General features: G+C 36.1%; 1 protein-coding gene across 27 annotated transcripts in view; it reads left to right on the forward strand.

Moving 5' to 3' along the window:
* Positions 1-12,683, forward strand: part of DLG2 (discs large MAGUK scaffold protein 2) — a 961,231-nt gene that overhangs the window by 729,085 nt on the left and 219,463 nt on the right. For all 27 annotated transcript variants that reach the window (XM_071732357.1, XM_071732283.1, XM_071732535.1 and 24 more), the window contains one exon: positions 9,237-9,393. In XM_071732357.1, coding sequence (XP_071588458.1) covers positions 9,237-9,393 — 157 coding nt within the window. The remainder of the gene's footprint in view (positions 1-9,236; positions 9,394-12,683) is intronic.

Here is a 12,683-nt window from a genome sequence, read left to right on the forward strand (position 1 = left end):
CAGAAAAACTTTTTTTATGGAACTGTTTGAATTATTTTATAAGCATGGGTAATAACTTGTCATTGGCTGATCTTGGGTCCTATTTCAAAGCTTTTCTTTTTTTTGATGAAAGTGAGAATCCAAAGTTGCCACAGAGAAAGATGTCATCCTCTCTTTTGTTTTATGCTACAGCCTTACTGTGCTGCAGTCAGAAAAGAAAATGTTACATGTGTGAAATAAGCCACACTTCAGTGAAGCCTGAAATTATTTTCTCACAAGTCTTTTTTTTTTTTTTCCTTTCTTACGTAAGGCTCCTTATCTAAGGCTCAAGATTTAAAGTTTTTATTTAAAATTAATTTATTATTATTATTAAATTAATTTAAAATCCATAGGACAGCTATAGTACTTAATCACTAAAACAAAGACTGAATAATGAAATTTCTATAGGAAAGGTACACATGGATTAAGGGCTGTCATCTGGAAGGTAATTTTATAAATGAAACTGATCATCTAACATTTTTTGCTCAAAACAGGGTTGTTTTCAAGATAGATCAGGTTTCTCTGGGTCTTCTCCAGTGAAGCTGTGACTGTTGCACAAATTATGGGCAACCTGTCTCAGTGCTTAAACACTCAATTTGGATTTCCTTTCTCTCAAGAAAAGAAAGCGGTTGAGGGAGGGAAGAAAAAAAAGAGAATTTGCTAAATAAGGATTTAAAGGAAGAAATTTTGTTAAGATTTCTCTTACTTGGTCTACTGACTTCCATAATTCAGGAGGTATCCTACATATTTAAACCATTAAAATTTGGAAATCCATCTGTCTACATAAATTTTTCAATAAATTGCAGAATCTCTAGCGGTCGCTCAGACAACTTGCATATATTGTGTATGAATCATTAGCCCAGGAAATCTACAATTGATATTACAAGTCTCCTACTGTTCAGGAGGTAGAAGAATATCTGGTTTGTAATTATTACTAATCAGCTTTCACTGAGTTATATTTCATTTCACATAAGAAAGTGGGAGTGTTAGCCTGTTACACTGCTGAGCAAAAATAAGTAATCAGCTCAGCCCTAAATATATCATTATTTTAAAGCTCAGTTTATTCTAATGTTTTTCTGAAGTCCATGCTGCTAAGTATGTTTATATCTAGTATAATTTGAGATCAAAACAAACTGAGTTTTGTCTTTTAAAAAAGAGGTTTCCATCAGTAGAATCCTGTATTTAGGTGACTCATTATACTACTTTTGAGATGCAGTTTGTAAATAGCTGCTTTACCTGCAGGCATCCCTCATGCATGCTAAGATTTGTGGCCTGCATGCTGGCTCTGTGTGACTGACTCCGTAGTCACTGAAGTAATATAATTATTGGCTCCTGTGAAGGAGAAATGAAATATGGGAGAATTAAAGAAATACAGGGAGAATTGCATTTGCTGGCATTTATTCCTTTCCACGCTGCTGAATATGTGATAATTGAGCTGGAGGGAATGGATTTTTAAAAAACTTCAATAGTTTTTTCATCGAGGTAGTGGATTAATATATTAAAACTTTTCTCTTTTTTTAGGGAGTATTATGTACAACAAAAGCAAACAAAAAATGTTTTTAAAGATTGAATTTCCTTTATATTCAAACCATATCTCCTTCACAGTTTACTAACTCTACATGAGGTAGTTTATTACGTTTATAAAAGCAAGAACTTTACAGGTGTTTGATGCCATTGTTTGTGCAATCTAATTAGCGACTTTCTTAATGGTTTATTTGCATGGCTTAAAAAGCAAACAACTATAATGTCTGGATTTGAAAATACCATTAGTCTGAGGGTTTTTTTTAAATGGTTTTAGTGAACAATTTTAACTGTGATTATTCAAAATAGGAAAAATACTGGATGAAAACTAAAACTTGTTATTTGGAAGTCCTGTTCTCCTATTGCACAAAGCTATAATGTTAGTGGTGGATGATAGCTATTCTCAGCAGTTGACATTCAGACTAAATTGTATTTTGTATGCTACCAGTCATTTCTGCTGCTGAGCGCTTTAGAAAATGGCATTGCAACTGATTTGATCAAGAGTGTTTTGATGGGAATTCTGAACCAATTTATCAAAGTGACTATCTCAAATATATATAAATATTTATACATAAATAAGCAGGATTTGAACCATGACTAAGGGTAAGAATTTTTATTTTCACAGGACAGATATTGCAGGCTGCTTTGTGTTTCACAAGTGTCTTATATAAAAGTAATTCTGGACTCCTGCTCCTAACCGACTGTGTATTGATATTTTGAAACATGGCTTAGAGGCACTGCTATTTTTAGGTATTCTCTTAGTCTTTGTATACATTCTGTCTCCTGACAATGCAATGCAGTTGCCTATGACTGTTTCTATCTCATCTAGCTTTGTTTACAAACTGAAAAGCTGGAGCATTCATGGTAAGTAGACCCATCGAATGCTGTAATAGTTCATAGAAAAGTGGTTCCAATATAGAACCAATAGTATTGAACAGCAGGATGCAAAGCACCCTTTTTAATATGGAGTTGCCTGTGTCAGTTATAGCAGGTAGAAGAGAGATGCATTTTTAAGGATTTATTTTTATTATTAGCATGTAAATAAGAGACCTCTTTCATCAGGGAATAGACAGGTGCATATGGGAGAAAACATACAAATTAATAAACATGCTGGAATAATCATCTCCCTTTCAAAATTAAAGCAAAAATTAGCTGTCCTACACTGTTGCTCTAGAAATCAATGAGATTTCTAAAATCTAGGAAATGTCAGCCATCATAAATGTAAAATGTAAAAATGTAAAAATACAGATCAGTCTCACTTTTCAAACAAGAGATTAGTCTTGCATGCCAATTCCATCTTGCTGGCTGTAAGCAGAAAACATTGCCTGCTGTGCAGGCTTTACTTTCTCTACAAAAGACAAAACGAAAGACTGTTAAAAGTCCAGAGGGGTTCCCACAAAACAAAGTTGCACATGTATAAGCCAGTGCACTCATGCATGCATCAGTCAGGTTGAAGCCTGGCTCCTAGTACATTCCCTTGTACTAAATACTTCAAAGTTTATGACAAGTTAGATATGATGTTTGCAGAAGATACACATTAAAAATGCAGTCAATACCAATGCTGGGATTAAGAATTGCTTCTACAGTTAATGCCAACAAGAAATGCCAAGGAAGCCATGATAAAATAAACAAAATAATTGTTTCAAGCTGAAACCGTAACTCATAAAATTATATTTTGCTATGTGATAGGATAAGTGAACATCTCATTGAAGACTGAATGCTTAGTCATTAGTATATCCGTGTTTTCTAAAATGAAATAATAGGTCACTTCTCAATTACTCATGATGAAAATGAATACTCTGCATTTGTGCAAAACAGCTCCAGAAGGAAAAGCTACCCCTCTGGACTGCAATGCTCACTGTGACAGCAGGTCTCATTATTATTGTTCTTTTTCAATCATAATTGAAATCTTTATAATAATAATTAAAAATCACAAATGAGGTATCAGACTTCACTGCATCAGGTGCAACACTGAGAGGTGACACTGATGACTTCAGCCTTTCCTAGGCTCTGAGATGGGAACGGGCTGGGGAGTGGAGAAGGGAAGGTCTGCCAGCTCCCTGCCACTGCCAGGTCAGGGCATTTTGGAAATCTCACAACAAAGGTAGATGAGAGGGAGGGTTGGGGAGGAAGGCAAGGGGTAGAGCTGTTTCACATCACGATGGAAAGGTTTTGCCAAGCCTAAAAGAGGACTAGCAAAGGGAAAAGTAAACATCAAAATGCCACAGAAGTGTTTTTTCAATTAAAAAAAAAAAATAGCTGAGAGCACTACAGATTGTAATCTGTAAATTGCTGTGAAGCAGAGTTTAGAGGTTACTAAAGAAAATGGAAATAAGCCAAGTAAGTTTGGTTTCACTTGAAGATTTCAAATCCTCTCTTGTCTGATTAATCAGATTTTAAAACACTGTACACACTGGAATCTTTTCTGTCCATCCTAGTTTTCTGTGTTAAAGGCTGTGAAGAACGGTCCATCTATTTGAATCACCTTTTTCAGGTCCTTCCAGTAGGAATGTGTTTTGGCTCTCTGAAATAAACATACAGTTATTATGATTTTTTGAAGCATGAGATGAAAATTAGAAGTGTTGTACTGAAAAAGAAATGGCTTGAAATACAATTTCTCTCTATTCAGTTTTCTCTTCTGCTTTTTGCTATTTTAAGTAGCTTTTTTGTTGTTGCACTACGTGTGTGTCATGCTTTGCACACAGGGTTTGAGGCCTTACTTGGATCCTGGGTGCTACCCTAATCCACTCGGTAATATAAATAAATATTCTTCTGAGCTTTCTATGATGTGTACAGCACACCATAGAAACAAACAAACAAAAAAAACCTGCAGCCAAAGCAGATCAAAGTCATATTTCCAAGTCCCTGCTGATTTGGGATACCCCACTGAGTGTATATAACTGAAGAACTCTCCAGTGTCTGATATTTGAAAGCACCCAGTGTGCTTAGTATTTCTGTAGATGTTCCAAACAGCACAAAATCTCTTTGACTCCTCAGTTTTAGAGATGGTGCAAAAAAGCCAGAAAGACAGAACTATGTCACTGTGAGATGAATACTAAAACTGACTGTATTCTTTAATGTATCCAGCAGCGCAAAATAAGCAAATTAAAAATTGATTTTTTTTCAGTTAGTTATTACAAAACCTACTTTTTTTCATAAAACTCTTCCAATTCATTTATCAGTCCAGTTTTCAATCTCTTAAATCCATAATTACTATGAATTCACAATCTATACAGGACTGATAGGGATACTTTTTTTCCTAGTCATTTTCTTACCGATCAGTAAAAATGTTGTAGATACAAAACATTATATTTTCAATATGTAATGAGCAACTAAACCTGAAATTTAAAACTATTTACAAAAAATGCCTCACTTGATTTATTTTTGTTAATCATATTTTTATGATAGAACAGATTTTCTTAAGTGATGAAATTTTACCCACCTGCTTTTTTACTGCTTAGCTTCAGATATTAATTTAATAATACTTTGCTCTTACATCAGGCCTGCAATATGTAATATGCTTTACAGAACCTGATCTGATGCATTCCCTGAAGCAAGTAACCAAGTCCATCCAAATTGATTCTCTCATTGATTTCTGAGCCTGTAAATTTGTGTAGATTGCAGCACTTTATTTGCTCCTTTGCTTCTGGCTCTGTTGTAGTGAATCTTCCTTTATCCTTTGTCTACCTTTTTAATTCCTTCCCTGCTCTCCTTTACAGATGTGCTGACTCCCTTTACCCTCTTCCCTCTTTTCTTTGCTCTATTCTTTTGTTGTTGGTTGCTTATTTTTTTCCTTACCCCTTTTTTCTTTTCCTTCTGCTGCCTTCTGCCAGTCCAGGAATGTTTTAATCTCAACCTCCTTTCTAATTTCTACTTGATTTCCCCTGCTGCCTTTCTCTGTTTGTATTTTGTACTAAGCTGCAGGTGGGCATAAAATATGCACACACAGAATTAAAGTGCTACTATGCTTTGTTAGCACCTAGAAACTTACCTTTGGCCATATTTATCACAAAAGAATTTGTAAATGGGATAAGTAGTTAATGCTGGAAGGAGAAACGTGTTTCAGCAGCCTGGGTTGTTAGACTGCTCCTTTTTACTAGGTAGCTACAGAGTGCCACCTATTGCCTCCAAACAGTTCAGTGAGCTTTTAAAATAAGCTACCCTGAAATTATTCTTGTCTCAGTTGTTGGTTTTTTTTGTGCAGAGAACTAATAATTTTTACTGAGTGCATTTACGACAAGAAAACATCATTCACATTTGAGTTACTTTCTTACCTTCCCATCATCAAGTCATCTTTTAAGTCTTTGATTCTATTAACCCTTTTACAGCATTTATCTATTTTCTGTCCAGTTACTTCATAGAATCTTGGGTTGCAAGAAACCTTAAAGATGTCTCTGTATGGGCAGGGACACCTCCCACTACACCAGGTTGCTCAAAGCCCCACGCAGCCTGACCTTGAACACTTCCAGGAATGGGACATCCACTATTTCTCTGGGCAACATTTACCAGTGCTGCACCATTTCTTCCTAATGTCTAATCTAAATCTACCCTCTTTCAGTTTAAAGTCATGACCCCTTGTCCTGTTGGGTATTAGAATTACATTCATAAAGAATTTTTATAGAGGTATTCCAGAAAAATTGGGACACCTGTTCTTTGATCTCCTTAATCATCATATTTAAAGAGCTGCCTAAAATATTTGTACGAAGTGATTAAATAGGCAACATACTCATCTTTAGCTATATCAAAATTAGCCATTTCTTTGAGGTTTTTTAGAGGATTGATGAATAACTCATTTCTGTGTTACTCTTACAAGAGGATCTCATCAGTGGCTGGTACTGTAATTCATTTGCTTGAGAAACTCTCCCTACTTTCACTTCAAAGCATATTACAAAACTATGAATGACATATATGTCATTATATGGGTTTTGTGCTTTTGTTTTGTTTTTCATTTTCTTACTAAGTACGTTATGGAAGTGTGAACCCTGATTTATTTTTAAAATTTAGCAATTTATTAAACTATGGTGAATTGGCATATGCCTTGAATCCACTCTCAGATTCTCTGGGATACTCAGATGTGAAAGAGAGGTGAAGACTTGTTACAGTTGGTCAGTCTCTATGAAGCCAAATTTGAATCATGATCAGGGTGACCCAACTAGGCTAAAGAGCAGGAGCCAAAACCCATTGTGTTCTAATCACAGTTTCTGACATTTCCCTGTTATTGTTTGAGCTTCCTCTGAGCATAATCATCCAAGAGCAGAATGTGAATTTTGCTGTCAAAAGCCAAAATTACAAAACAGCACTGACAGCGTTTTAGACGTAAATCTGCTGACTTGATCAGAGACAGGGATTAATAACTGGGCCAACTTTTTGTTGAGCTTCACAGCTTACTATTCAGTGGATACCCAGCTGTATTGACCTAGTTTTGTCCACAACACTGGCTTTCAACTTTATGATCCAAGCTGCCTGTCATCTGTGGAAAGACTCAGTTTGATTTTGAACAAGAGCTCTTCTGATGCCTCACCAGCAGAGCATGCAAATGTATTTGTTTGACTTTATTGCCTCTTTTTCCTCAACACCCAGGTAAATAACAATGTCAGCAGCTCAACTCTTGCAATATATTTTTGATATGTAGGAATCAAAGATGACAACCATCACAGTATCAGTTTGTGGATGAGGAAATAGAAGCTGGAAGAACAAATTACTTGCCAAGATCATTCAGCAGTGCATGGGCTAAGCAGGGGAAGGAACCCACGCTTCCAACTCTCTGTCCTAGTTTCTCTCCAACCCCCCCAGGCCACCCTTCCTAATTAAAAACCTGTTTAGACTTCTTAGATCTGGATTATAGTATGTCTAATCTGCCCGTATTTAAGAAGGTGCCAAAAGTGTTGCTACAAGGCAAATAAACAGCAGTGATCCAAACGAAAAGAAAACCCCCTTTATTTTTTATTGATATGGTTAAAAGATGGTTAATATTGGTAAAAAATAGTAAATATTTTGATAAAATAAATAAAAAATGTTTATTTATTTGGTTAAAAACACTTCAAGTCAAGATAGAACCAGGACAAAATATCTTCTGATAGCTGTATTTTGAAAAGATTGTTTTCTGACTATATACAACCGTAAGAAAAAGTTGCAAGGTGGAGGAGCATATGGTGTAGACCTAATATTTTTACCAAAGGTTACAATCACCTTTGAAAATATAGTAAAAAAATCGTTTTAGTATTTGCTTTAAAAAAAGTTAAGCTTTGGTTTTGGAAAGCTGAGAAGTCATTTAAAGACATGATCAAGCTGGGGATGCTTGATCAGTGGGCTAAGATGATCAAACGCCTTCTTATTTTGGAATTATCATGTAAAGGTTAAGTCCCTATGTATGCAACCGTAACATTTAGCTCGTATCAAATAAGACATCCCTTGAGATCCCAGTTCTCTCTCTATCTGTTTTTTAATTTCCTTTAATACCAATTACAAAGCCATTCATATGATGTAGGACTGTTATATAGTGCACAGGAAATACTGGCTCTTTTATTACAGGAAGCATTCTGGAGCAGGTTTCTGTGGAAACACATTTGGATGATGGTGTGTGTATGTGTGTTTACAGTTCTCACTTTGCTGGTAATTTTTCTTTGTGAAAAATGAGATCTAGAACATTCTGTCTTTCTGTGAAGAGTCACAGAATCACAAACGTGTGTGTTTGTGGGGAGCTGGGCTTAAGGTTTACATGTACTAATGTAAGAGCATTTACACTTTTCTAAAAACTAAATTGTTAGAGGGATATGAAATTGGGTAAGTACCAATAAATATGGTGTGTGTGTGTATGCATACATGTGTGTGCTTATGGGAGGGAGAGACAGATCTGAGGCCCAGTATGTAGTGTAGGAATTAGGAACCAGAATACCTGGGACACTTCCTCAAGGATGCTCCCTTGATTGCTTAGGGAAGACATCTCTTTCTGGACTTGTTTTCCCATCAGTTAACTGCATGTCATTATGTTTACATCATTTGGTGTCATATTTTCTGCTTACAGATAAAAAGATGTGTGAGATGTAGTTGGTATTACGTATTGATGCCATCATAATGGACAACTTTTTAAACCAGTAAAACAAAAGTAGATGTCTTTCAGTCTGGATCAGTGACAAAGCTACTGTGTGACTTCACAATTGCAAGCTCCTGATAATGTCAAACTGAAGTTTTTAATGAGATTCTGCTCTATTACCTTGATCATACAAATGTTATATGCTCCAAATGTGTCAGGATCAAACAAACTTGCCATTGCTTTGTTTTAATTTTTGAATTTTTGTTTGTTTAGAAAGCTAGACTAGAACTTAAACATAAAAAATAAGACTTTCAAATGAAAGGTACTATGTAAAAATTGATTCCATGTGTATCTATAGTTTTGTTAAAAACTCAATTACAAAATATCTTCAGTGTTTTGGTTTTTCTTTTAATAAATCCATCACTTAGTGAAGATTAGTCCAGTGGACTGAAATTAACAGAGATTTGGATTCAACCATGAGGAAGAAAAAAATAATGCTGGTTAATTTCTAGCTTACCTGTCCTTGAATTAACATGCTTACCTCCCTTGTTAAATGGTTCCTGTAGCCATTGTGCCTTAAGCAAAATATAATACTCTTAAGATGCCTTGAAAAATATATACACACATTTGAATGGATAAACATTATGGTTTTGTTTCTACACAGAGAGCCTCGAAAAATCATCCTGCACAAGGGCTCCACAGGACTTGGTTTTAACATTGTGGGAGGAGAAGATGGGGAAGGCATTTTCGTGTCTTTCATCCTAGCAGGAGGCCCTGCTGATCTCAGTGGAGAACTACAGAGAGGAGATCAAATTTTGTCTGTAAGTATTTGTGTTGAGATTTGCTGGCCAACTACCTAATCTTGTTCTTTGTCTATATTGGAAGGGACACAGAGATCTTTTAGGTTTCCATGTTGTGAAACCCAAGCTGCAAACAGTTTATCTCTGAGTATTTTGTTCGTTTGCTCTTGGTTTTTTACTGCATTTGTTAATGGTGTTACCTGCACTTAACTCAAATTGAGGTATTTCTCTGCTTAATGCTGTCTGCAGTATGGTAACACGACAGAGAGGACCTGAACACTGTGCAGACCTCAGCATCTCCCAGCGTCTCCCCATCATTCAATTCTGTTTTGCCCAAAATGAACCACTGACTCTAAAGAGATTTCTCAATTTCAGCCTTGGAGGAGCATTAGGATGAAATCACCTGGACTAGGGCTGCCATCTAGTGTGCACTGAAGTGCTTAGCAAATGGCCCAACACGAGAAAGAGATTCATTAGGTTACGTTAGTTTTCTCTGTGTCTCTAATTAGTTTCATGATCACTCTAAATTTAATTTTAATATTTTAGAGGATAAAAGGCTTCGTAGGCTGAGGTTATATATTTTGCATACTTAGTCTCAAACCCTCTTAAATTTCTCTTTCATGTATATATTGATAACACACATTTCAAAAACAGAGCAATATGTTTCAGGGTCTGTCAACTAACTCAACATATGATTGAAACAATCTGAACACGAATGATTTTGAATGGTAATGAAAGCCTTGAAAATGTAATTAAATATCTGGTCATATTATGCTGCTTTACAGAAAAAGAAACTATCCTCAACTAAAACGGTTGTGGTTGTTTCATGCAAAGTACAAAAACAGCCTGAAGGCAAAGAGGAATTGTTCATCCCAGATGAGTGATGGACCCCCTAGGCTGCAGTGTCCCTCTCATACCACTGTCCTGCACTCTGTCCCTGTGAATCTGGAACCCTTGGCTGTGTTTTGGTCAGCAGCAGGGGCAGAAGGTGGCTGTAACCTGGACAGTTTGTGACATGGTTATGTGGCACTTCCCTGGTCAGCATTTAAATTTCTTCATAAAGAAGCTGGAACTTGTTTGCCTACATTACTTAGGAATTTCTTGACAACTGAGCTATTCTGTGAAATTTACCTTCCATCTGTCAAAGTTTCAGAGTAAAAAAGTGGATGTTTATATGCAAAACCTGGCTTTTTAACACCAAAGGGATGCAGTAATACAAAGTTATAGTTTATTTTAACTAGACATGGGCCTTGAAAATTCTGTAAGAAAAATTGAGAATGGGCAATTTGTAAAAGAAGCTTAGGTACCATAACAGATTGCCAAGTAGAAAGTTTGTAGGGAACTGCAAGAAAAGCAAAATAGACTCTTGTAAGATTATCAACATGAGGAGATAAGGAAGGCAAATGACTTTGCCAAGAACAGAGACAAGAGACACGGAGAACAGAAATGTAAATATCTTCAGGACAATTATGCAATTTCTTTTGCCTTTGCTGTGAGATGCAGCAAAATAATACTGACTGAAGGAGCACTATGAGATCAAAGCCTTTCAGAGTACATAATCATATTCAGAAATCCAGCAGCTCAGATGCAAATTTAAAGGTCCATTTTCCTTGTTTTTTAAGTAAGGGTGTATTTAGCACTGTAGTGTACTGCCACAGTTGATTTTTTAACTCTGTTTTTCTCTGTTTCGTAGCGCTGTTTTCCATAAGTTCTAATTAAAGTTACCAGTGTTGCTGCAGCATTTACTTGCCATGCAAGAGTAGTTTATTTAAAGTTTATTGAGCAGAGAGGGATGGAAATTATTACTAAATTAGACTGCATGCACATCCCCAGGCAATCACCAAGTCAGGGACTGCTGACTTATTTAGTCACAAATAAACATTATGAATCCTTGTTCCATACTCAAATGAAACAAATTGTATGCACAGGCTGGTTTTAGACCTATTAATCTTAGGCCATTGTGTGGTGAAGGGTCCCAGACACCTTAATTTTATAAGGGCTGAACAAAGTAGGTCTGTTCCTCTCTGTTTATTCTTTCTTGTCTGATCCCTCAGAAACATTTATTTCCCTACAGAAACAGCTTTCCCATTTGTTTCTCAAAACAAATCCGACAAATCTGATTTGCCAAGAACAAACAACACCCTCAAAGCTAGTATTTCTAATTAGCTCAAACTTGGTTAAATTTCCTTCAGACAGGAATCTTAATAAGTGATTTAAACTTTGGGGAGCTAGATCAATTTTCTGTAATTCAGGCATCGTGTCTTTCTTTTACCATGGGTAAGGAGTCTTATTTTTCTAAGCCTCAGTCTCTGATGTGAAAGAGGAGGATCACAACACTTTCCTAATTCATGACTGTCCTGTGAAAATGAGGAAGTGTTGACTGGTTGAGAGATGTGTATACTCCTTTTTGGGAATACTATAATAAGGTATAAAAATACCTTAATTGGACTGCAAATCCATGAGACCCAACCAATCTAGGAAGACTTATTGCCTTTGGCTGGCACACTGGATCTATACATATATGTAAAATCTTATATATCCATATACATAACACATACACATACATATATATAAAGCCTGTCCACAAGGCTTGGACAGATCCCATATAACCTCTCTGCCTCTCCTTCTGCCTGATGGTGTTATGGGATAGGGAGAGCTGCAATCCTATAGCTCTCCAGGGACACTAGGAATTGTAAAACTACAGCCTTGGCCCCCATGAATGAGTGAAATTTGAGTTTATTTTTCCCAAATGCCGCCAGATGGCAACAGAGGATCAGATTGAGATGATCGAGATCTGCTTTTCGAATCTGGCTCAAACCTTAAGAAAAGCATAGTAGTATTTTTCTGTTTCCAGTTAAATGAGTGGAAATGTTTAAAACTTATCTCAAAAGGCAGGCTGACAATCCCAGTGCTTCTGTGCAGAGAGACAAAATGAGTCATATCTGAACTTTGAAACAAATCAAAGACTGGTGTCAAATGCTCTGGTTCAAATGGTAAAACTTAAAATGAACTTCAGTGTTGACTTCAGTCTCAGTTGTTTTTTTCACCTAAAAAAATAAGATTTTTTTAATGCTCGTTTGTTCTTGCTATAGTTCTTTATTCTCTTGTGAATTACTGCCAGACTAAACATTTTCTCTCACTCCTGAATGGTTTTAAAATTGTAGTAATGCATAACCAGTGTATATTCATGGCAGTAGCAGACTATAGCCCTCCCTGTAGTATTGTCCTCTATAATTATCTTCCCTTGATTGTCTAGGTGCAGTGTACACAAAGCTTAACTTTATTCTCAGGTGTGTATAACCCAAATGAAG

Source organism: Heliangelus exortis, chromosome 1 (genome assembly GCF_036169615.1).
Source record: "Heliangelus exortis chromosome 1, bHelExo1.hap1, whole genome shotgun sequence".
Taxonomy (NCBI): Eukaryota; Metazoa; Chordata; class Aves; order Apodiformes; family Trochilidae; genus Heliangelus; species Heliangelus exortis.